Source organism: Larus michahellis, chromosome 3 (assembly GCF_964199755.1).
Source record: "Larus michahellis chromosome 3, bLarMic1.1, whole genome shotgun sequence".
In the NCBI taxonomy this organism is placed as follows: domain Eukaryota; kingdom Metazoa; phylum Chordata; class Aves; order Charadriiformes; family Laridae; genus Larus; species Larus michahellis.
Genome location: NC_133898.1, coordinates 43,980,589 through 44,006,159, shown reverse-complemented (window position 1 = coordinate 44,006,159; position 25,571 = coordinate 43,980,589). Strand labels below are relative to the sequence as shown.

The following is a 25,571-nucleotide window of genomic DNA, read 5'->3' as shown; positions in this document are numbered from 1 at the left end:
CCAATAGAAAACTGAACCGTGAAGTGGGGAAAACGGTGCCCAGGAGACCAGCAAGCTGGACAGGCTCGCAAAGTCAGAGCAGAACTGTACCGCCAAGTGAGGAAGAGCAAGTGAGGTGGCCAAAAGCTGAATCGCTACCGTTGTTTCTTAATGACTGCAACCTGGCTCTGTTCAGGGGAAGAGTGGGATTCTTTCCCCTTCTCAGACACTTTTTCAAGCATTTCATGAAGAAGTTTAGCACTTTTCTCATTTTGCTCAGCTATTGTCTTAGTCATTTTCTCCACCGCCTCCGGGCCGGAGCCGTGGCGTTTGCCGGGGCCCGTGTGGGGGCAGCCCATGCCGCTGGCGGCGGTGTCCCTACGGCCGGGCCGTGGCTTTGGCCTGTATGGGCGGAGGCGTGGCTTTCGCCGGGGCCTCTGGGCGGCGCAGCCGCCGTGGGCCTGGCCGATGCCGGGGCCGGTGGGGGGCAGCCGATGCCGCTCGGGCTGGTGTCGGGGCCGGTGGCGTTGTTTGTGCCTGTGTTGCGGCTTGGGCAGTCACCTGAGTTGTTTGAGTTTCTGCTGTAGCTTTCCGTGGGGGGGTTGTCTGAATTCCTACTGCAGCTTTCGGTGGCAGGGCTGCCCGAGTTTCTGCTGTCTTTGGCTTTGGCCCCGGGGTCTGAGTAGCAACATCACATGTCACATCATACTCACTCCTGCACCGATATTTAACAATAAACCAGCCCTGCAACACACTCGGGAAAACCGACAACAGGATCACGTACGAATGAAAGTAACCTTCACTCTCGAAACGGCCCGAAGGTTTCTCATCCCGATTCTGTTACTGTCGCTTTGGCATCATCACCGAAGGGCAAAGTCAACTTTCCCCAGGTACGACCAAGAGCGTAATTAGGAAAAGAACCCATCCCGAAAGTGTAATTAGGAAAAGCCTCCATCACGAGATGCCCAAGATAGGCAGGCAGAACCGTTATCCAAGCAATTATTTTATACCTCTGAAGGCAAACCCATGCCAACGTGGCACGCTTAGACCACCGCGTCCAAACACAAACGAGAAACAGGCCATGCAATATATTTGACCGCTTAAACCCCACTGCGTCCATTAACTTCATACAAAGCTCTCTAAAGGCACGATACCAGATTTCACGTAAGACCGACATGCTGTGAACTCTCTGTTCTCCCTGAACAAGCTGGAATTCAAACTATTCAGGCAATCTATCAGAGCTGCGTTCGTGCCCCACGTCGGGCGCCAATAAATCTGTCGTGGTTTTGGCCGAATTGGCCAATGGCCGGCGACAGATGCTCCCCCCCAACCTCTCGTACACGGAGAGGAGGAGGAGAGGTAGAGAGAGATTTACGAGCTTAGGAGAAACTAAACTGCTTTCATGAAATCCTAATAATAAAATCAAAAGGGAAATAATGAAATAGATACAGTCCATACAAAACTGGACGAAGCTCCCAGGATGACGTCACCGCACAAACCTCAAATCTCAAATTCTCCTAATTCCGAGTGTTCCTGCAGGCAGGCAGGTGACGTTACAGAAGGCCTAACATAGCCGTTTAAGACCAAATGCAAGTCTGCCATTCTGATTTGCAGTTCCAGTTCTCAACGTAAGCAGTTTGAGCAAACTCTATGAAACTGCAAGTGTAATCACGGTCTGTAAAGCCTTTAACTGGAAAAATCACTAACTACAGCCCACCTTACGCCATCAGTCCACGTGGGGTTTGAGTTCTCCTTCCTGGAAGATATTCTGGGTTCCTTTGCTCGTAGAGGAGGGCGAACTGATCATCCCGGAGATGCAGAGGGAGCTGCTAGGGGTGCGGTGCGAAGGCTGGGTCTGAGAAAGGACTCAGGAGGAAAAAAGACAAGATCCTGGGAGGGCACGTAGCCAGGACAGCTGACCCAAACTGACCAAAGGGATGTTGCATACCCTCTGCCGTCTGCTCAGCTACAAAAGCTAAGCGAGAGGAGGAGGGCTGGGGGGCATTCCTTATTACAACGCTTGTCGCTGAAAATTACTCTGAGATGTAAAAAGCTCTCCGTCTCCTTCAGCTGCATCACATTCAACAATGTTTATTGACAGTCAAACAACATGCTAACTATGACTCTGGAGAATCCTAGCTGTATGGACGATCGCCCGATGGATGTCCTTCACTTTATCCTGGTGTTGCCGGTGCTGCTTCTGAGGTTGGTGACTTAAGCGCACTATCTTCCACCACCTACAGTTAAAAAAAAGCCTGTTAATGCAATAGTCGTTACCAAACAGACTGACTTCACACTCACACAGATGAAACTGAGGACAGTGAAATGCCGCTTTTCCTTTCAGATCACTGCTGGGTGTAAAGTCAGAAACATACAGTGTACTCTCTGCTACCGATGACAGCCTCTGTGTCTAAGGGACAGAGAAGAGAGTGTTCAGTGTAGGCCATCGCGTGCCCCGTTTCTGGTGTTTCTGTTCCTGACTACGATTTGCCACCACTCCTGGACAAAGTGAGCAGTTTTACAATGCGAGCTGTAGCCACAACTGGCAGAAATCATCCCATTGCAGTACTTCCTGCACTGACGACAAATGCCCACAGGGCGACCCACTCTGCATCTAACAGGGTAAAAGGCAACGATGAGAGAAAAGCTGAAAGTTCCAGTCGGCAACACTTTGTCAAACTGGCCAGCCCTCACATCCGACAGCTCAACCCTGCACTTCAAGGAATCGCTTGGACTGCCTGAGACAACACAGTATATTCTAAATAGCTCCACCTCGTCTTTTCCCGTTCCCTGTGCTGAGCAAGTATTCGTTCCTTCTAGATCCACGTGAAGATACTCGGGGTTTTATGGGGAGAACAAAAGCAGTAACCGTTACTTATTTCCAGGGACTCGGATGGTCGGGATAATTGAATCCACGTGTAAAGACCTTTGCCCAGCCCTCTAAGTTGCAGTGCTAGCCAACAACGGCAGAAGGAAGCAGCCCCTCAACAGCAGTCTCCATAGAATCAGCTTATTTTCTTGCCTCCCGCCTCGTCAAAACTTGCGAAAGCGATATATTATTAGCAACACGCCATGCTTCAAAACTAAAGTCAAGAAATACTAGTCTGCGTAAACTTTCCTTTTATGCTTACAAATCTACGAACAAGAAAGCAGTAAGCAGTTTGTCCTAAATTCAGTGAGGGCCCACAAGCCAAAACCAGGCGCTTACATCTACATCAGTACCCACCAGTTATAACGCAAGCAGAAACACCTTCACTGCGCTGCTACGGGAATGACTGCGGAAGCTTTGTGACCTGCTGCCTTCTTCCCATCCCAAATTTTCCATTGACTCCCATGAGGGATTTGCGTATTCCCAAGTCCAGCCCCGTCTTCTCTACAGTGTTGTCCTAAATCCCGAAGCCGAGACGAGCTGAATAAGTGAATGCATCTAAGGTCTCTTCTTGTTCCTGTCTCTAGTGAGGGACTGGCGGGTGCTGTTGAAACCCAACTGCTTGCTCTCCTGTTTGGATCTCAACAGGTCCCATTTTAGAAACATCCTCAATTTTAGAAACATCCTGCTGAAGAAACAGCACGTTTAGCAGCTATAAAAACGACAGCATCTTTAAAATCCACCTTGTGAGAAACTGGTTTTCTCCTTCATTCCTGCCCAGGGTTCTTTAATTCTGGACAATATTTTTGCCAGAAAATTTGGTCTTCGACGCACATTTCCTGCTTTCGCTTGTTTTCTTACTGGAGTTAATGGCTTTGGTCTTGAGACTGGAAAGCAAGAGGGGAAAAATTTCAGCCTGGTGTCATCCAAGTGACAGGGAATTCTCCCCTCTATTTCCCCCCGCTAAAAGTTACCTTCTCTTGAGGCCAGTGCAGGCAAATGGTAAAGCTTGGCTCTCTCTACGGCCAGCTGCCTTTCAATTCGTGGAAGGATCTTGTCATATTGGGCTAATAGAGAATTTCTGGCAACTGCTCTGTCGGTCAAGCGATGATCGCCGTCGTTCTGATGAAGGAAAAGCGGAAAGCAAAAGCTTAACTAATTACAAGAAGTTCATTGCACAGACCTCTCCATGCTATTTCGCATTAGTGAGCAGATTTCCTCTACGGGTGTGGGAAAACACCTCCACTGCACAGAACAGCGGCAAGTTCTACCCATCCGCACACACCGATTTCACCTGGTACTTTTAGCAAAGTGGAAGGAAGACTGGAATAGCAACAGAGCCTACAACTTGAAGTTAAAACAATGCTGGCACTCTGCAGAACCTTCTTCTGATACACCTGTTATCACCTGCAATTTTCTGATATCACCTGCAATTTGCAAACGACTTACTACATAGCAGGCTTTCCCTTGTTCTTCCTGAAACGCCACTGCCCTGAATATACGGGACAACTGGAAATTACCCTGGACAACATGATGTGAAGATTAAAACAAGCAAGAAAAAGCGACCTACGCACACCACCTGGCCGCATGACAGTTTTCAAATGCAGGACCTACGACTTCCAAAACCACCTTAGAAGTTTGAGTCACTGGAAAACTATGATTCCAGAAAACAGCAAACGCGTCACAAATCCAGAACACAAGTTCATGTAACACAAAATGTAATCTGGCTATTTTGAGAAATAGAGGTTAGACAAGAATTTTTGTCATAAAAGCCGTGAAATGAAAGTTGTGGAATTGGAGAGCACACTATAACTCGCAGAAATTAAAAAAACAAACAAAACCCACAGAAATTTAACCTGTGGACTGGCATCTAGCCTGCTCTCAGCTAGAAAAATACAGTTGCGTGCAAGACACAAGCGATGACATACAACCTACTCGTCATCCCACAGGAAGGAGTGACACAAACAACTTCCAGTAATCTAAGCCACGCATAACATACGTATCTCAATAACGGAATGGTAAGACTGGCTGATGGGAAAGATACATGTTTATTCCTCAGATGCAAACAAACTGTTCTCAGTGGGGTCAACAGTGGTGTGTAACATTTAATTATAGCTTCATAGAGTAGCTTTGGAGTAGTGACGTATATTGGTCAACATTTAGCTTCAGCTGTAACCAAAGGTGTAGAAACTTGTTCCGAGTGTTTCAAAGACTGGTATGAAAAAAACAAAGCAGGATTCTTATTGAGTACTATCAAAACCAGTTAGTAACACCCAGCAGAAACTTGCACGCTTGACAGAACAGAACTTTCACGCTTACCATAAGATTGACGTTCATGGACTGATTCAGCTCTAGGGCTGCAATGTAGTTGGCACGCTGCAGATGGTAGACTAAAAGGAATTCTTGATTCTGAACACCAGCACTGGTCCTTAAAAACTTCTCCAAACACTCCTATGAGAAAAAAAAAATCATTCCAAAAATCTGTTATGGCTCTGCCTTTTCTCTTTTCAAAGAGACGATGAACATTTTTCCTTGCTCCCACTTACTTGTTCGGTGTCTGTGAAAGGCAGCTTCAGCAAGTCTTCCATCAGGCCCATCTCCCGGCACATTTCGTACATGCGTTTTAAGAGGTCTTCTAAGTTTGCCTGAGCGGCATGTTGGTGCAACAGACCCCAAGCCTCCACCATGCACCTGTAATTAATTTTTCAGACGTAAAGGGATGTTAATAGCATAACCAAAGAGATGCCCCAAGAGTCTTGTACTCAAAGTTTAAAGGAAACTTAGGGGATGATGATTTCTATTCTTTGTTCTCCATTTTCACAAGATTTGCATGACAAAATGGTGGGGTATATTTCTTTACCTATTGGAGAGCAACACAGTGAGGAGAAGCTGCACTTCCCCGCTGCTTGCCGTGGGTGGCCTCATCAGCTGGATGTATCTGAGGGCTTGCCCATGCTCCCCTTGGCACAGGAGGGACTGAATAATTCTCTTGTGCTGCCATGACGCGGTTTTGATTGTAGCGGGATGAAAGAGCAGGGCCAGTGAATTCTGTACAAGTTAGAGATCGGGTTTTAAAATCATTTTCTAGATTATAGCTTTGTACTGCAATGTATGTCTAACTCAACTCTACCATACTTACTTCGTAATCATTGTGATCTAGAAGCCAAAAACCTTCAACAAGCTTAACAAGTCCCCAGGGGATGCCAAAGGCAGTTGCGAAGGAGTCGATTGAAGTTTCTGTCTCACTCGGAAAGGAACGCTTGATATCCAGCAGCAAGTAAATTGTCTGACATCAGGTATCTCATTAAGGCTAATCAGTTTGTAAGACCAAAAGTTTATCACATTACCTTTAGAAAACCATAATGAAGTAAGAATATAAAAGTGGTAGGAAGCAGAAAATACATTCAAAACATTGGAGCATCCAACGCTCAATTATTACAGGAAGTAAATTCCACAGTTGGTTTTTTCCCTCATGTCCAGCGTCTATAAAACAGTGTAAATTGTGGCATCCTTACAGTACAGCTCAGCTCCGAATGCTTAAAACTGGATTTAAACCAGTATGCGGGTCACTCATTGGTAGCGTCATTTTCTCTTTCTGACGTCCGTTTTTAGGGACATCATCTAACAAGACAGCTCTGGGCTATAAGCGTTTCTAAGCCCCTTGCTCTCTAGGCTCCCCTCGCGGGTTAGGCAACAAACAGCAAAAGCAAGGCTGTGTATTTCAGCAGCTTAAAAATTAAGTTTCTGCCCCATGACTTTTCTCTTCTCCCTGTTGCTTATTCCGTGTGCCTGCACTTTCAACGGAACCAAAGCAAGCACCGTGAGCTGCGCTGGAAAACCCGTGATTTCAGCAAAAATCCGGTACTGGTAAACCACTCTTAGAAATCCTTTTGCTCTGAAACAGAAATTGTTTTATAACCCATCATGGGTGTTTTAGACAATTTTAAACGCTGTTTAAATTTGGAGAAAAACTAAGGACATTTTATATCTTCAACCCTTATTACTAAAACTGTTTTCTCCCTATCGGAGAAGACTTTTGCAACAAAACGTTTAAGAAAAAAGTCATCAAAAATCCACAGTACAAAGAAATAAAACAGCGCTTCTGTCTACAACTTAACGCTAAACTAAATGTTTTCACTTGCATCGTCTTTGAAGCATAAATGAAAAAATGTCATGAAACAGGTCGGCGACCAACACTGAAGAACATTTATGTGCATCCCCTGGAGGTGTAATAAAAATAACTAGAAAGGATACAATTGCGTGTTTGCAGTTTTCTTCAATGCTTTCTAGCAAATAGAGATCCAGCAGTGCCTGAAATGAAAAATTAAAAGTTCTGAAAAAACGCCCGTCTTCCCTAAATCATTGGCTTTTGGGTGGGGTTTGGCGGGGAGGGCGGCCGTTTGTTGTTGTTCGCAGTGAACAGGACACTCACATGCAAACTGGCAGGCGGGTATTTCCCAGTTCCTCCTGCATCTCTCCGCCACAGCTTCTCCACTTGGTCTCCTAACTGGGAAACCATTCCATCAACCATCAAGCAGTCCGAGTCCCATTTTCCTCTGGAACAAAAGGTAGCAAGGATTTGGACAGAGTAAAACACTAATTCCAGCCTCCCGGTGTAACGGCTTTCCTCCAGTCTTCTGCTGACTGCAGCCCTGCCCTTTCATCTCCCGATGGCACAAAGCAGAAAAAGGACACTAGAGGCTCTGTGCTTCGAAGGAACACACGAGCCTGTATGTAAGTTACTTGAGAAGTAAGCCAAGGAAGATGAACTTTGAAGTCAATACCTCCTACCCTGCAGCTTCCACCTTAACTCACCTTGCAGCCTCTTGGTCACAGTGCCATCGCCGAAGCTTGGTCAGGTCTTTATTCAGTTTTCAGTACAATTTCCAAAGAAAAACCTATTATCGGCTAATCCAAGGCATGCCGCCTATGTGCTAGGCAGCTAGTCCAGGAAAGAGAGCTGACGTTCGCAAGTGACTTCTATCCGACAGCCAGGAGAGTGCGAGGCGTGCCAACTCCATGTAACTCCAACCATCTCACAAAATCACACCACGTACTTGTGAGAAGGGGACTTAGGCCAATACAGTTATGACCCTCTATTACCAGTCAAGGACGGAGATGATTGTTTTTTAAAAAACACGCTTTCTTCTGCTTCCAAAACAATTGTTCTGTGAACACCCTGCTTTGCTGAACTGGAGGTGACTGATCCTGTCCTAATCGCATGGCCTTTTTCAGTAGTCAGAAATTATACACATTAGCCAATGAATAAAGTAGACTCCCGAAAAATGATGATACCAACCAGTGGTACTAAGCAGAGGTAGATAGCAACGTTTTAACACAGGAAAGTAACCTCTCTGTTCAACAGAACACGCGTGTCACTGAAGTCAAGAGTATTGCTGGCAGCGGCATTACGCATAGCCCATGCAACTGTTGAGATAAAAGCCATTCCCTTCCACTTCTGAATTTGCCGTGGAAGTGTTCTAGAGTCTTCCTCTAGCTCTTACCTTGATAAACGCTCAAGTTTCTGTCGGTGACCAGTATAGTAGCTCTCAATCAGAGGATAATTGTAGAAAGGTCTTGACAAACGCGTATCGTCATCTACAGGCAACAAAGCAGAAGCAAGTTAAAGCAGTCATATCACACTTGTAAACGAAAATTTTTGCCTAAAGAGACAGAAGATCGTACAAGCTAAGCATCAGAAGCCTCCAACTCTGAAAGAAGCCAATCCTCTTTCTGCCTTTGCTAAAAGAACTCTAAGAGACAAGACTCAATTCCTTCTTGCCCCAAGTGCCGTTTCAAGGTTACAGTTCACGCAGCATTCACAACATGTAGGGTAAGCTGAAGTTCACTATAAAAAAACCCACCCAGTTCTCAAAGGGAATGGTTTCTAAACATGCCGCGTGAGCATCTGTGAGACAATTAAGGCTGACAATGGAATTTCTAATCCATCCAACTAAAGAAGGATTTCCAAGGTGTACTTTCTCCTCAAGCAACTGATAGAAAGTTCAAAACATGCAGGTAATGCTCTCACTGTAAAAACAAGCATTCCGGTACTTGTTGTTTAATAGTACTTTGTTTAAAATCTCAAGTAGTTCAAGCTGTGGACACAAGCAGCGCCTTGACGTCAGGGGTCCATTGCTATTCCTAAAATCCACCCAGGAAAGAAACTGCCTGCCTCATTCTACGCCGTGTACTTGACAACCCAGCAAAATCTCAACTTCACCCACAGAACTTCAGCACACCCTGCCACTGAACCAGCACGACTTCTTCCTGACGAAACCGTTACAAAAACATGGCTAAGCACGCGTTCGTGGGAGTCACTCACTGGATGGTCGCCTTGTTGCAAACGTATGACAGGTCACGCTTACCTAAACCCTCTGGAAGGAGACCGGATCGACAGAACCAGATGACCACTCGTGCATACAAAGAAATGAGGCCGGTTACCGCTTGCTTATTTGTCACGTCTGCAAAACCTGAAAAAAGGCAGGAGATGATTAGCGCTATGCAATTCTGTTCATTTTCACAAAACTCCCTTCATCCTACTAAACCAAAAAGTATAAAAATAGCACATTAGAAATCTTTGTCTTTGCGTTTTTCACGCTGTATCGCTTTCTTATTTGAAGAAAAAAACCACTATCACCACCAAAAGAAAAAACAACCCCTATAAAGAACTAAACTCACTAAAGGCTAAAATAAAAAAAAACCACAAAAACCCCAAAGCCTGAACTACTAAATGCACGCAAGAATAAGACATCTGTTTCTCACGTAGCAGAGATTCTTCTGATAGCAAAGGGATATTCTTTTCTTTTCTCAATAGGCCAAGAACCATTTCTAAGAGAAAAAGCTGTAGAAACTCAAGTAACTTACTTTGCACGTTACTCGTTTACGCTTCCTTCGTATTGTTTAGCAATTTGCAACACGGTGTCTGCATGCAACTAGAACTTGCTAGCTAAGAACTCAAAGGAATAATTTTCAGCAATACCACATTCGGTTGCTGTAATTTCAGCCCAGTTGCCTACAAAGCTTCTCTCTGAATGTAGCCTCCCCCACCCCCTTGCATGAGCTCCACCATAAACTGTTGCCCTGAACTCCATGCGTGTTTTGTGGTGGTCCCAAGCGCTCAGCTTTAAGCCCCTTCTCCCAGCTAAATGTGACTGTCTTCCAATCCTCAAAAACAACAAAAGCCCATGTTGCCACAATTCCAAATCTTAATAAAACATACCAAAGATTTTGTAGCACTACTACAAACCTTTTTCAGTAAGCTCTTGTGCTTCTGTGAGAAAACAGTTTAAGACCGTGCTAAGGTTGCTCAAAAGCAACTGGCAGCGCTGGAGAGACCGTAATGTCTGGGGGTCAATGAAGTTGCAAGAGCCATCAAACAGCGGAACACCTTTTCAAGAATAAATATTAAATCGTTAGCCGACAGAGCAATTCCAGAGTTTCAAGGCGCACTTCAAGGACCGCGTGCAATATCCTATAGCGGCGTATTACTGAGGAAGCTCAATCAGAAAGAACGACTTTAGGTTTGCAGAATGACTACACTAGTACTCACAGATTTGGTCAAATTCTTCCTTTGTAGAGATCACTTGGTTCCATGTCCACTCAAGAACAAACCGTAAATTACCAGCAGACCTTGGCTGCTCTTTAAACAAAGAGAACAAAAAAGAAATGAATCAACAGGCTCCAACTCAAAGAGGTACCACGTAAAAAAACAACGTTCGAAGTATTACCTTCAGATATCCAATGTTTAATGCATCCAGTCAGAAGTCCCACAGAACCTGTCTGGACAGCAGCTGACAATACTGCTTCCAGCTGCTCCTCCTAAACGTAACAGACAAACTCAAATGAGAATCTTACCTACTTGCACCATGTGAACCATCAACAGTAAATGTTTCTTTCTAACTGCATACTCATTCAGACATCACAAAGTCAATCAGGACACAGGCCAGGAATGCCACGTCCTTTCTCTTAATTCCAGCCACAGGCTGGACTGCTCACTGCTCTGAGGAACACATTAACACACTTTTCCTCTGACATTTCAACTTACTGCAGCCTAATTCTAATCTTTCTTCGCGTGCCTCTGCATTACAGTCTTCACGTACTGAGTTCCAACTTACTACGTCCAGAAACATCCTCTGCTAATACGCGTTACACATCTGTGCAGATAAGTTTGCCATCAGGAACGCAGGAAGGGGACAGGACAAACACAACTGTGCAACGTTTGCATGGAAACAGTGAAGCTACGGCCAAGCAGCTTTCTAGACTATGAAGACATGAAGCAGTTCTGACACCCAAAACACTACGTTGGAATTTTGTAACGTGACAGAAAAGAAGCAAAACATTTACATCCTAATGGTTTAAATGGTAGGCTCTTCAAATACTGTATTATAGTGTAGTGGTAATCCTTACAAGGATAAATCACAGCTATGCACAGACGCGCGATACTAAGTAGTAGCTTATCTCAGCTGGTGTTCTCGTACTTCTCTCAGGTGAGAGGACCCTTCGTAAGTTTTTACTTTGGTTTTTGGGATGGGATTTGTTTGGTTGGTTGGGTTTTTTTAAACACATTCAAAAGTATCTTTCCCCTCTAGGCAAAATCATGACATTCAAAGCGACTTCTACACATGTAGAACACACATGTGATATTGCCATCTTTTTCTGAAAACTGGTTTCAGACAAGGAAACAGACCATTGGCCAGCTTGCCAAGAAATTTCTTTGAGCTACCACACTGTGCAGAAGCGTTCATGTCCTAACACACGTCCACAAATGTGGTGACGAATGCAGGAGACAGGAAGAGGAGGGCAGCGGGAAGGCTGCTCTCCCCTTCCTGCTGATTGCTCCAGGGAAAGGTTGGTGCATTGCAAATGGAAAACCTATGGCAGGGGGAGTGAAGTCACTGTGGTGGCATAAAGCACATAGAAGGTAGCGAGTGTCATGAGATAAAGGTGATTAAGGTGTTGCAGCTGCAAGAGGGCAGTCTCAGAGCAGCAAATTGGGCTACTGCAGCACAAGGCAGAGGCTACAGAGGTGAAGATCCGCCCGGAGAGGATGCAGAAAAGCCTACCGATGAAGGGAAAACGAGGGCAAGCCGTGAAGAAATTGCCAGGGAGAGCTGACAGCAGTAATCCTTTACCACAGCCCACTTCCTTGGAAGCAAATGATCACGTACAGTGACAGTGCAGCAAGCCGACGTCTGCAAGAGCTCGCATCCCAGTGAGACGCCCCCATCGTCGGCTACTGCACTGAACCACTGCTTTGAGAAACTGACAGGGATGGGGGTTACTCTGGGGGACACATGCGTTATGTTGGGCATGACCAGCACTGACTGCACGCTTCCTTGTGCGCATCTGTGTGTGGCACCGAATTAAGAGAGGGGTCTCTAAAGACAGATCTCTTAGGGCTGTTCCCAGTCAAAGTCACTACTTTGGATCTAAGGATACGGTTACTTCTGCTAGCTCAGGTCAACACCTGTATTTCAAATTGGAGTATCGTGTCTTGTAGCCCCTCCAGCCCTGTCAGACCAGATGGATGTATTTCCCCCTTGATTCCCTCATAGGCACTCACCTGACTCAAACTGGATGGCTGGACATCAACTGGTCTTGGAGACAGCAAGCCAGCTACAAGACACCTATTGTAGCTATCCTGAATGGCTTCCCATATTGAAGGGCCAGATTTCTTCAAAAAATTCAAGGTCTGAAACATCAATCGAAAACCACAGATTAAGACAGCATTGTTATTCCGTCACTACGCTTCTGGATAACCTCTAAAAGGAAGAATCTAAATGTTCACTGACACCATCAGACAGCCTGAACCACTAAGATGCTTTAGGTTAGCAATCTGCGTAATTAAGTCTTTTCTACCTTCTCTGTCTATACACAGGCCTTGCTCTTTCCCTCAACACTGACACAAAATACATTCTATATAAGCTAAGCTAACATGCAACTTCATGCTTTGGAAGATCCTTTCTATGCCTATTCGTATGGAAGCCGATTCATGTTGGAAACATTTAGTGAGCTGAAACTTCACTCAAAATTATCTGTCACAATCTGTGCCGTGGCTCAGAAGTTATAATTTGGCCGAGTTTGGGAGAAAACAAAATTTTCACTCCTCAAACAGTTATGTGGTTTTTCATTTTCTCCATTCCCTCCTTTTTCAAGAGAGTTGGGGATCAAAACTCTAACTCAAGACTATGCAGGCAGTTCGACTGAGGGGCAATAAAGAAGTAACACCTTTCCCCGCCTTCTACAGTGGTTTTGTTCTTGCTCCTGGAGCAACGTTGCGTTCCTTTCTAGACATTCAATCCCCGATGGTGCTTCAAGAGGAGACAACGGCAGTTGTACAGTCCCAAGAGGGGACCTAAAACATTACCATTTGCATACAACTGGCGACAGGATACAATTGCAACTATGCGTGTGGACGGGCAGGATGAGCATGAAACGGTCCCTAACACGGAAAGCAGTGCAACAGAAAACTTAGAAAAGCTACATCTCCTGCCACTCGCAATAAAGATACAGTAAAAGATCACCTCCTTCTGGAAGCCGGTGCAAGTCATGTGAACGACTCCGGAGGTCAGCAAGCACGTACCATCTGCAGAAACAGGGAACGTTTGACAACCTTCCGTACTCTCACAGTTATGGCATGACCAGTTTACATTTTTTACACACCGGTATCTAGAAACATATAACTGAGTGCTTTGAGCTTCAGTTCACAGGCATTTCAGGCTATAACCAGCACCACTTCACCGGCTACATTACAAAAGCACCAAAACTCAGCCGGCTGTCAGATATGTTTCACAATAGTAAATACCTTGTCAGTACAACGCGATCAGAGTTGGGTTTGGGGGGGACTGGGTGTTTGTTTGGTTTGGTTTGGGTTTTGAATGACAAACAATGACTGAACAAGAGAACCAATGAATGGCATTTGACCTCATTTTAAGCTTATCACTCTCAAAAGCAGTGAAATACCTACCAAAGTTATAGTTGCCTGGATGAAAAAACCGCTCAGGTGGTGGATAAGAAGGAGGAACTCCCCGACTTAGACTCCGCTCATGGACCAGAATATCCAAAAGGAGCTTCGGAGAAGTCACGCTCACTACGGTATCCAGCGACCACAGTGCAAAATAGGGGCACTCATGAGGGAATTCTTCCGGCCTTAAAGAAAACAAGCGCGTAAGCTAAATGCCGACATTCAAATGAATTATTGGCAGGCATATGGAAAACTACTGAAGAAAAATCTACCTTACTGAATCTGGCATTTGAGCAGAATACCAGCGATTAATGTCAAATACACCCAGGTAAGTAGATGGTTTTCCCTGACCGTACGTATTCACTTGCCAACTGAAGACTGAGACACTGGTGTCAGGAGACGTGACTGTAAAAGACAAGACATTGTTTCTGACTTGTAGAAAATACGATGGATGCGATAGTTTTAAAACACCACTTTCTATTTTGGCTTCATTCTGTTCTGTCACTCGTGAAACACAACACTTCCTAAGAGTGATTACAGTAATTACGGAATAGCAAACATCTCTGTGATAGGTTTCAGTCACACTGCCCCTTTTTCTTGTCCCCTCGTCCAGATCACTGGTCAAGATACTAAAGAGAAGTGGCCCCAGTGCAGTGCCCTGGGGAACAGCACTTGTGACGGGCTACCATCTGGATGCAGATGCGGACATCGGTTTGAAGAAGGGAAAAAATTCTGGTAACATTCCTAAGCAATGGAGAGTTTGAACTTCTTGTTCAAAGATGGCAGCTGGAGGAGTAAAACGACTGACCATCATCATACAAACGGCCCCACCATACATCGCGATAGCATGTCAGCAAGCATAAAATAAAACCCACTTTTTCCCTTAAAGAAGTCCCACATAACTTAAGCATCCATTTTTTCTTCGTAAATAATCCCAACAGTCTAGTCTATGCAGATAGGCAAGACTTTCAGACTGTGGGGACCGAACAGCATTCGTTGCTTAGGTTCCAAAAGCACTTCTTTTAAAATCACCAAACACGGACATCAGAACAAACCTTCATTTACGCTATCCTCTCCGTCAACGTCGCTGCGGAATTTTTCGACAGTCTGGCAGCTGATTAATTTAGTACTCATCTGGCCTCTCAAGGGAAAGACTCCACCCGTGAGATCTAAACTGAACTTTTTGCCACGGTATTCCAAACCCTGGGGGAAAAAATCAGAGAAGAGAGCAAAGGTCATTCTAAGAGAAAAACATACATTATGGCTAAATATGAAAGACAGTCTAACAGAATAGGCTTATTATACTGTGTATTTCGCATGAGCCTATTTCTGATGGTAAATAGAAACTACGCCTGACATGCAAGAGAATGCAGTGTCAAATCGTAACGGGTAAGTTTGGCTGTAAAGGCTTTGCACTTTTTCAAAATTTAGAATTTCCCTAACATTATTCAGATCTAAACATGTTTTGCAGAATTCCTTGCGACATCCAAGAATGTTCTTTAAAAATAAATATATCGCTACAAAGAGATATCTAAAATGATGCAACACACATGCATGCAAAGCTCTTTGCTCCATGTCTTGATTGCAGAACTGATGAAGTTAGAGAAGCCCCAGCATTCGAGCAGCTAAAGCTGTCAAGAGGTATTTTCTATGGGCACACCACCAGAGTGACCGTGCACCCCTCTCTAGTTACTGTGAGAACTTCATACTGATTAGCAATCTTCTTTCAAGCCACGTAAGCTATGACAGCTCCTCCTCTCATCTTGTCAGAGACTAACGGGTGAAATATCCTTCAGCTCCTTCACCAAGCACAGCCAACAGCAAAAGGGAAAACCAGAAAGGACACCGGGTGCACGTGGCCAAGGCTTTTAGCATCACGAATTACTACACAGTAAACAAACTAATTTTGAGATACACAGAAACCCCGGCACGATTGTGTTGAACCTCTGATAGTGCCATTTTTTAAGTAAGCGTGAAGTGAAATACCGTCTTTCCAAATACAGCATTCATTCAAACTGTCTACCATACAACACATGAACGGGTGTACTGGGGACAAATAGCAGCTCTATAATTAAAAAAAAAAAAAAAAAGGAGGGAAAAAGAAACCCAACCCACACAACCCATAAACTGATAACGCCACATTCTACCCAAGTTTCCTAAACTTGCAGAGCTCTGAAACGAACTGGCATGAAACCACACATTCCCGTATGATCTCATAGGATACATCTAATTCACCTAATCTGAGAAGAGGCGAGCTTTCTCTTAATGATTCCAGGAAGTGTTACAAATAAATATGAAGGTTGTCTAAAAAGAAAAATTAAATAATTAAAAAAAGTCTTTCATAACTAAAAAGAAAATGCTTCTGAAGCAAAGCAGTGCATTTTAAACTTTCCACGCCGGGCAAAGTCATTCTAAGGAACTCCATTGTATGGGAGATGTTAAGTAACGACTCCATTGACTAGCAAAACACAAAAACAAGTTTTCAAACGAGATGCACTGGTCAAACTCTGATATCAAAGTAGAGAGTGTATACTCTGCCCATCCGCAAGCATTGTGCAGAACGAGGGTAAAGATGCGCTCTACGATCGTGATTTGATGCACCAGATTTAGCAACTGCTGCGACAGTACAAAAAAGGTCTTTGGAAGCATTACTTAAACATACCTTTCTGTTTAATTACTTAAGCAGACTTAAACCAGCCTTGAAGGCAATGGAGACGAGAGTTTGACACGCATATAGAAAAACACAGTACTACATGTTCCATAAGTCCTATTTGTGGCTTTTACCATGACACACAGTCAAAGAGGCACTGCTTCATAGCCTCAAACCTAATTCCTGGAACAAAAAGCACTGCTGTATTGAAAAAGTCTTTTGAGCTCCTGTGAACTCTATCCAATGAACAAGGATCAACAGTAGATTCCTCCTTCTTTACTCAAACTTGGCCTAGCAAACGGGAGACACTTAAATTTTCTACCCCTGAAGATGGACAAGAAACTTGACTCAGACAGCCATGCAGGCAGACAGTCATGTAGTACTAACCGATCTGTGACTACAAGGAAGTGTTCTGAGACTAAAAGTATCCGCTGTGGAGCACAGGTCCCGCACATCAACAAAGATAAAGAGATAGCATCCAGCACGCGATGAATCACTGGAAGATCCTTCTACTTGGTCACCGTGATAGATAATGCATTTTAAAGAAACACCACCTTTTCCAAACACCTAACCTCTATCTATGCAAAAGCAACAGTGGCAAATGAGGAAGCACCTTTCCTACACATAAGCAAAACACTCAAAATCTAAATTAATCCAAAAAAATCAAAAGGCACAGTCCCTACAAAAACCAGAGTACCACGATACAAGAGTCACCCCTGTTTCGTTCCATAGCTATTGAGAATATGCAAGAGAAAGTACCAAATCAGGAGGAAAGACTTGCTCTGAACTAAGATTACTGTCCCCTCAAAAAGATTTTGGAAGACTTCCAGGCGTACAACTGAATGGAATTACACATCTAACAGATGCGCCTTGTCTCTGTTAGCTATCTGAGATACAATGATACCTCACATCTGTATTTTAAACGCATCCTCCTTGGAGCCAGATCTAACATTTAGGTACACTCTTCTGACCAAATTACATATTTTCCTGGCTTTAAGAGTAGATTGAATAGGTCACCCAGCCAAAAAGAAGAACGAGTTATCTTTACAGCTACTAAGTGTCAGGATCAACACTGAAGAGACACTGTAGGTGCATTTCATGTGAGAAGTCCGGCTGACAAAGCTCTAAGGGAAACCAAGAATATAAAACTGAAGATCAGCAAAGACTAGAGTATGACTGTATTTTAAGAAAGGGAGAGAGACAGAAGCTTATTCAAGTCCGAAGCTTGGTTAAACCAAGCGATTCAAGGCCCAATCTTCTCTTCCTACATGCCATTCGTTTGGTATTTCAGAATAATTTTATTTGCAAAAGCCGCGTCCTCTTCAGGAATTTCATTTATACGGGCTCTTTGCAGATGAATCTAGCTGGAACACACGACACTGCAGTATAAAATGGTACGCCTTCTTTCCAAAAGGTATGGACAAAGGCCGTGCCCAAGAAGACTCAGCAAAACATTATTATTTTTTCAGCCAGCTCTGAAGTTTGATGGTAAATCTCACCCCTGTAACTCAACTGATACTCCCTTAGAGAAAATTACTATTGTCTGCTTTTCCCACGCATGCACCTCTTACCTCATACATGACTTGTCCTGAGGCCACGCGTTTTCTGTCACCAAACGCTAACTGCAGCAGGTGTAAACTCACCACATCGCCTTCACTGAAAAAGGGATAAATTATGAAATTTGGTTACAAAGCTGCTTTATAGTCCTCATTGTCGTGTTAGTAGACCTAGACGTTTTCTTAATAGCATGCTCCCGCTGAAAAGAACACCACCTCTTCCCAAAACATGATCATCGGCCACATTTAGCCACTGAAACATGAAGGAGGGCGTTTTGACACTAACAGCTTCAGGGGCAAAAGCCAACCGTACAATTGGAAAGCTGTAATATGTTGTATGGACTAAGAATTGTTGGAAATAGTTCTTCACAATGAAGAGTTCTCCATCAAAACTGCTTTGAAGTCAAGTTTTAAAAGACTGCCACTCTACCAACAGCTGAGCTGATGGAATCGCTTGCTGATGCAGAAAGAGAGATCTCTCTGCCCTTCCCTTACCACCAAAGTTCCCCTCCCCCTCTTGCACACTCTGCACCCTTCCAAGTCCGATTTGATTCAGCAGAACAGCAGGAACCCATTGGCTTTTCTGCTGAATCGTTTTCTGCCCGGGGAGCTGCACTGGCTCACCAAGGCTCCACAGACTGCTGACGCTGGCACAAGGCCATCGGCAATACTGTCACCGCCGCCTTTAGGGGCGGCAGGCTGTTGTGTGGGCACGTCTGGTGTTCTAGATCTGCAGCCTCAACTGCTCCTAGTGGTATTTTAATACCACGGTGTGACTATCAAACAAATGATGAAGCGGTCATCGAGGAACAAAAGCAAACCATTTGAGAATGCGAGCAGAAGAATATGGCCACTGTTGCTTTGCCTTCTGACAGAAGGCAGGAACTAGTAGGTCCCTCTTCACGTCTGGTAAATCCTGTAAAAATTGCATTCTAAGTTTAACACCCTCCGTACCGGAAAGAATCGCAGACACACAACAAATACACATGTTCAACTGTATGGGAACAAATATCCTTAAAAACAAAAAGAATTAATTCAGTGGCTGATAGTTAAAGTTTTTATTCACCTTTCCTGCGTAGACTGAACAGCCCACAAGTAGCAACAATTGCGAGGATCATTCTCCGGCTCTTGAAAAGTGACAGCATAGACAGGAATCCTCCCTCCTTCAAGCTGAGAGTGGTGCCTACAGGTTTAGGGGAAAAAAAAAGCAAAACGAAAAAGAAAAAAAAAGGGGAGCCTACTGGCCCAAACACAGGTAGTTTCTCGTTTCTTGGACTACGTCAAGCATTGTTCTTCCTGACTTCTGAACCTTATTTGTACCTCCACACTCTACTCTTGCCACCTAATTATTCCTCCACTGTCTATCTATGCATCCAACAGCTCCTGGGGAGTCAGTGCAGATCTGCTGAAGTGAATCCCAACCAGAAGTTAGCCAAATATTTCAGGTGAGATTGCTCTTTCGGCCAAAGCTGACATGCAGGAAAGAATACATTTTTCAGGCACAGGTCAGCTGTTGAGTTTTCATGTCTCACTAGTTTCACCCTGGACACTTTAGAGAATATCGGCACCAAAATCACATCACTGACATACTTCAGCCTTTCGATGGATGCCCCAGTTGCAGTAACCGGTTCTGAAAACCCCAGGAAGCATGCTTCCCACAATTCCTCAATCCACAGGCACAATAAGGAAAACAATCCTAGTCCACTGGGGAGAAGGCGGACCACTTGATCCAGGTATGACTGAAAAGTTACGTCAGAAGAGGATTTCTGAACGTGCCAAGATTATACTCATACTCATGTCAGTCCCTGAAAAAGTTCTCTTTACATCCACATACTTCCTTAAGCAACAAATCGAGAGCCCCACACCTCCAGGCATGGCCAAGTGTAAAGGCCTACTTACTCTCTCTTCAACGTTTTCATATTCCAGAGCGACAGGTAGCCATCCGAGAAACCCACAACGAGCTGGTTGCTTCTGCTTATGTAGCACAGGGCTGATACTGCTGTTCCGGAAGCATTTTGTAGTTGAAAACAGAGACACCTCCCTTCGCTGGTCACAGTTTCTCTTCTTTGTGCAACTTCAGCAGGATTTTTAGTGACAACTTCTAGATCTACACACACAAAACCAAGCAATAAATGAATACGTTATGCCATTTAGGCTGCATTTTAGGCACTGACGTGACAACCCCTATCATCTAATGCTACCGTGCCAGGCAAAATAGCCATTTATGCAACACTTTTTTTTGCCATTTCCATTATGTATGTCTTCAAAGAACATAAGAACTCTCGGATCAGACAAGTATTCTCACTCACGTTTGAAAGCTAGGTAAAAACGTAACCAAATTCTTCCTGGACTCTGAAAAGCAGGAGTTTGGGCCTCGTGATGAAATTTGAAGTGGCACCTCGTGTTTGAAGTGGCACCAATTGCTGAAGCTGCTGTTGTAATAGCCAAAACGGTGTATGCAATCTGAGTACACCTATTCGAGATTTCATTCATCCAAATGCATGGGTGTTGGTAAGTGGGGTTTATTTTAAAAAACAAGCCCAAAATTCGCCCCAAGTCAATTAACACAAGCAGAAGAGCATTCCCGGGAAACAGGGCTCCTCCAACACAACTTCCTACCAGGCGGCCGCACCGGCTCACGTGGCAAAATTCCTACACCTCTCTGGCAAGAATCATAGTGGCACAGGGATCTTGGTGGGAGGGGGCATTTACAACACTGCGAGGAGCAGTCAGACACTCCCAGGTTTAATCAGGTCAGGACTATACGATGTCAAACTGCCACCTGTAACCAGTCGTCAGAAATGTCTGACACAAGGGTCTTCAAAGTGGGATGCATACTGTTTCGTTAGAAGACAGAAGTTTTCTTGCGTTTAAATTCATGTGGAAAAACTGCAGGCTTACCCAATGCTTCGATATCGTTCTGAGTGCAGGAGCAATCATCCAAACTAAGGTCAACCAGAAGTAGATGGCCAGCATCTGTAGCCACTGCTGCCACCCCAAAGAGCCATCGCAGACTCTGATGGAGGTGCTGAGTGCTCACGCTGGGTCCTCCGTGATTCGCTACGGGTTCTATAGCGGTTACCTACAGGAAAACTACAAGTTACTATTTGAGCTCTTTGACAAGCTCAATGGAAAAAGTAAATACAGGAGCATCAAAGCATTGTTTGCAATTAGATCAAGAAAAGAGACAAAGACAAAAAAGCCCCGTACAAAAACCTGTTACTGCCTTCCATTTACTAGATTTCCTGCGGGTAAGTGACTTAACTTCAACTTAAATGGGGCATTCTATTAGTACAGCTTAGCAATTTCCATTTCCTACTTCGCAGTAATTAACTGGAGGAAAACACAGAAAATCAGTTATACGCAAGAAACTTTATCATATTCAAGGGGCTTAAGACAGACAAACACAACTACATCGAGGTCTCCCACCGCTCACAGCCCACCAGCACCGCGATACGGTCTATGCCTTCTTTGACAAACGGGCGTTAGGATAAATCAGGGCTCGAGAGTCAGACGAGGCAGCGGCCAAGTTGCATGGGAGACACACCATTTCCATGGGAGTGAAACGTATTTAGAAAGCGTTGAAGGGAGAGACCAGCTTAGTAAAATTCACACTAGTCCGCATTTAGAAGAAAAGTAACAACCACATAAAGGAAAAGAAGCTTTAAATGCACACCAGCGCTTTCACGAATGTTGAGAAAAATGTTAAAAGCCAGCCTAAAGCAGCAGCTTCTCAGATAAAAAGGTGACTCCACCTAAAGGAGGAAGCGCACACTGCTCTTTCACGTGCCCAGCAGTCTGCACGCAACTGTCTCACAAGGCGAAGACAGACCTTTCAGCACACGTTGCAGCACATCCCAGGACAACACTGACTGCTAGAGCAGAGACACGAGCACACAAAGACTCCTGCGCTAAAGCTGTATGTATTTCTCTCTCTCAGTGACCCCAATACGAATGCTTACTACTAGTCATCACACTGTAGCATTACAAACGAACAAAACTCCACCTGTATTCTAGCAAGTCAAACCAAAGCAGCTGATGGAAAGCTGGCTAAGAAGTTAGTTAGTTAGTTGTTGCAGATTCTAAGATGATAAAAATGAATCTTGATCTTCTATTGACTTCCACCGATTCTTGTTTACATTGAGATAATGAGGCTAGGGGACACACATCATTTGAGTTTCTGGGTTACAGAAGACAGAAAACATCAGCAACATTACACCAGTGTGTCCCATCTACACAAACACACTAGTCAGAGAGCAGAGATTCAAGGACTGCAGGCTGAAAGGTGACCTCCCAACACTCTGTCAGATAACTCACTAGAGGCTCTTTTTTCCTCTCCTAAGTCAACAGAAAAATGTGTTCTCCTCAGCCTGCTTGCTAGGCTGAGATTCAAGGCAATGTGTCGAAGTCATTTACAGCACAACTATGGAATTCTGAGCCATTTTAAAGACGGTATTTCTGATGGAAATCAAGCAATTAGGGCCAAAAAAAGGTGCTTTTCAATGCCTTTTTGTGGAAGGAGAGAATCAGGTAACTCTGTGCTCTACAATAAAACCAGAAAACTTGTTTTACTCTCAGCAAACTCCAACAATAATGGCACATTAAGCCCAAGATTTTACAGCAACACCATCTTGACTGGATACTCTCAAGTGACAGGATGTTAACGCACGATAGAAAAAATACCTCCTACAAAGAGACGCTCCAAAGCTTGTCCTAAAACAGGCCTACCCAGCACCTAACAACATCAAAGCTTCGTTTCTCCAATTAAAAAGTACCTACCCTCCCGGGAAGAACAACTGCTTTAACCACTCTTGAGAGTCCAAGGTCGTACAGACAGAGAACGCTTCCCTCTGCGTCTTCCAACCCAACCAGCAGTCCAGTTCTCTTCTCCCAGGAAAACTCCTTCACCACACGAACAGTGGGAGGCTGTTCATTGACTCCACTGAAACGGTACGCAGAGAGCCGCTCTCCTGTCACAGAGTTCACCACCTCAAGGTGAGGACCACGTGCCAACCACGCCAGGCCGTTTCTCCCTGTGAGAGAAAAGAAAGAGGACTGAAGCAAATGTCCAACGGAAGACTGAAAACAGCTGAAAAAAAATCACAGTGCCTGCCCCTTTCCTTCAATAAACGTACCTAGCAGAGGAAGACCGACCTACCTCATTCTAGTCAATGATTCAAAATCACCCGTTGAAATCCCCAAGCAATCCCTCCTAAAATTAACCACCTTGTTATTTTGCATTTGTACTTGTCATTCCCGCACCGAAGAATCTGGGTTGTTTGGGATAAAGATGACAAGGTCCTGATCGACAGCCTTTATACCATATTCGCCTTGGTTTTGCTAGAAATGATCTAAACGCATATGGGAATACAAGTCTTAGAGCGTAGAGGAAGAATCGAAGGCATTTTGTTTCACTGAACTACTGCCAGCCCAAAGGAAGTATGAGCTCAATCCCTGCATTTACACTCAGGTAGATAGATTCTACCTGGTCTTAACAGAAGCCTAGACCTCCAGATAGGCACCCAGCTCTACTGTCACATCACCTGGAAAGTCCACTTCAAAGTTTAACTATACTCACGTTTTAATATTAGCATTTGTCATCGCTGAAGCACCCTTTTTGTTCTCTCTCTCTAAACAGGATGCCTCTTAACAGCACCAACCTGACACAGCTGATACCATGACCTGAGGCTTCAGGTAGCCTCCAGGCAAGAACAGCTTTATACCGAGACCAAATTTAAAGGAAAATGCTCACCTCCAGAAAACCTCCCGCACAGCACCGAGCCGAGGGTTCCCTCATCTTCCCCAAGTGCCTGAAGAGTCACCTCTGGAAACTGCAGCAGACTGCTCGTTACCTCAGCTGTTAGGTCTCGCATTCTTCACTGTAAATACAGGAAAAAATTGCACAACTAGACTCACGTCAGCCAGAACTATTCTTGAGAGTGACAGAAGTTTCATCAGTATGCAGTGAAAAATCCCCTAGACATCACCTCTAGCTCTTTTCCTTGCAAATAATGGCACTCGGGAGACTTTTTGCTCTCCCAGCAGAGCAAAAGGAGAATCCTTTGCTTTTCTGATGCCTGTGAGATCACCAACAAAAAGTGACCCAGACGTATCAACAGAGAAATAACAGGAAAAAGCCCAATACACTGAGTTCAAGTCTGCTCACACAGGTTAGGAAGATGGGAGCTGAGAAAAATCAGATTTTAAAAAGCTTCTCAGTAACAGGTACAACTTTCCATTTGTCCTTTCCCTTGATTTCGTACTTTACCCTTTGTTACTTATTGTCAGTTGTCTTCTAGCAGCCAAAATTACCATTGGTCTTCACCTTAGGTACTTATGACTTCCAAACTATTTCCAAAGAAAGGAGCGTACCACGAGTCACAGGCTGAGGATAGATTTTTGCATTAAAAACCTCCAAGAAGAATAAACATGGAGAAATTACATGTTCAAGCAGAATCACATTCAGCCAAGTCAGGGTTCAGGGACGTCAGTTTTGACTGACGGTAGTACCTGAAAATCCGTTTCAAGGGCCAACAATGCAATGGGCTTACTGACGAAAAAGCTAAAAATATGGCCAGCCGCAGCTGAAGAGGTGGTTTCACAAAACATGCTGACTTCCCTGCCACCAAAAGAGAGGACTTGCCGCCGCCTCCCATCTCTCCATCTGCTCCTTTGTTCTACTACCGTACTCCTGTGGCTCACCTCGCACTGCCTTAACAGTGCCTTAGAGCACTTTAGGAGCCAAGTTCACTCCCTGAGCAGGCAGGAAACTCACCCAGAAAAGCAGGTGGTGTTCCACCAGCTTCGAGAGCTCAACTGCCTTGCAGAGACAACCAGCAAGCATAAGAGGTGGCACAAGGAAGGAGGCAGGACCACGCATCGGGAAGAAGGAGAGGGAATTTGTCCATCTCCTTTTTGTGGCAGTCAGCCCGGGCTGCTAGCTCATACCCGGGTGAAACGGCACACTCAGTTTGCAGGGAGGGCTAAAAACCCCTTCACTTTTAGAAAGGACACCACCCAGGACACAGTCAGGCATCTTTTAAGGCAACTTTTAACTCCCTCTTGCACGGAGAGACTCCCTAGCTCTCTGGGAAAGGCTGCAGCTGACAGGCGTCGTTCTTTCACTCCGCCAGAGGTGGAAGCTAAAGTGATTTCAGGGAAGGGTTATAAAAGGGTTTATAAAAGTTATACCAATTTTTGAATTGTTGTTAATGACTGGTTCCATGACATTTTCCCCAGAGAAACAGGAAGCAACTCACAAGCACTGGAGGAGCAGCAGATGGAAAAGTCACTTTCTGCACTCTCGTAGTCGTCAGGTTCAGTGAATTTGCACTTTGCCGGATTTTACTCCTGCAGAAAGAGGATTTAGCGAGTGAGTGAGCAGGTGATTTAGGGAGTACCACCGGGTCAGGTCTTTCCCGCTTAGGCAGAAAGCCTCCCCGCTCCCGGCGGTTTAGGCAAAAACCCTACATTTCATCCAAGCCCTAAGCTGTAGTCTAAAAAGCCACCAGCGTGACAGAGACGGTCTGTACCAGAATCCTACAATCGGCC

General features: G+C 44.6%; 1 protein-coding gene across 1 annotated transcript; it reads right to left on the bottom strand.

The window, feature by feature from the left end:
* Positions 1 to 3,580: 3,580 nt before the first annotated feature.
* LOC141740519 (protein ELYS-like) lies at positions 3,581 to 23,893 on the bottom strand. Its single transcript, XM_074579345.1, has 24 exons — positions 23,773 to 23,893; positions 22,800 to 23,053; positions 20,922 to 21,102; positions 19,920 to 20,127; positions 19,087 to 19,203; positions 18,036 to 18,120; positions 14,870 to 15,017; positions 14,087 to 14,219; positions 13,818 to 13,999; positions 13,375 to 13,436; positions 12,414 to 12,542; positions 10,579 to 10,669; positions 10,401 to 10,490; positions 10,098 to 10,238; positions 9,217 to 9,321; positions 8,353 to 8,446; positions 7,281 to 7,404; positions 7,103 to 7,159; positions 5,988 to 6,134; positions 5,709 to 5,896; positions 5,395 to 5,539; positions 5,168 to 5,299; positions 3,823 to 3,970; positions 3,581 to 3,735 (listed from the first exon to the last, which is right to left on the bottom strand). The coding sequence occupies exons 1-24, from the start codon at positions 23,891 to 23,893 to the stop codon at positions 3,581 to 3,583; spliced, it is 3,237 nt and encodes a 1,078-aa protein (XP_074435446.1).
* Positions 23,894 to 25,571: the final 1,678 nt, after the last annotated feature.

Bases quoted from the DNA above. Each gene is read 5' to 3' on its own strand.
- LOC141740519 (XM_074579345.1), bottom strand. From the start codon at position 23,893: ATGCGAGACCTAACAGCTGAGGTAACGAGCAGTCTGCTGCAGTTTCCA. The intron at 12,543-13,374 runs GTGATCTTTTAC...TTGATGTTTCAG, and splicing joins GCACCGGCTTCCAGAAGGAG to ACCTTGAATTTTTTGAAGAA. The intron at 10,491-10,578 runs GTAATACTTCGA...CTTTGTTTAAAG, and splicing joins TAAACATTGGATATCTGAAG to AGCAGCCAAGGTCTGCTGGT.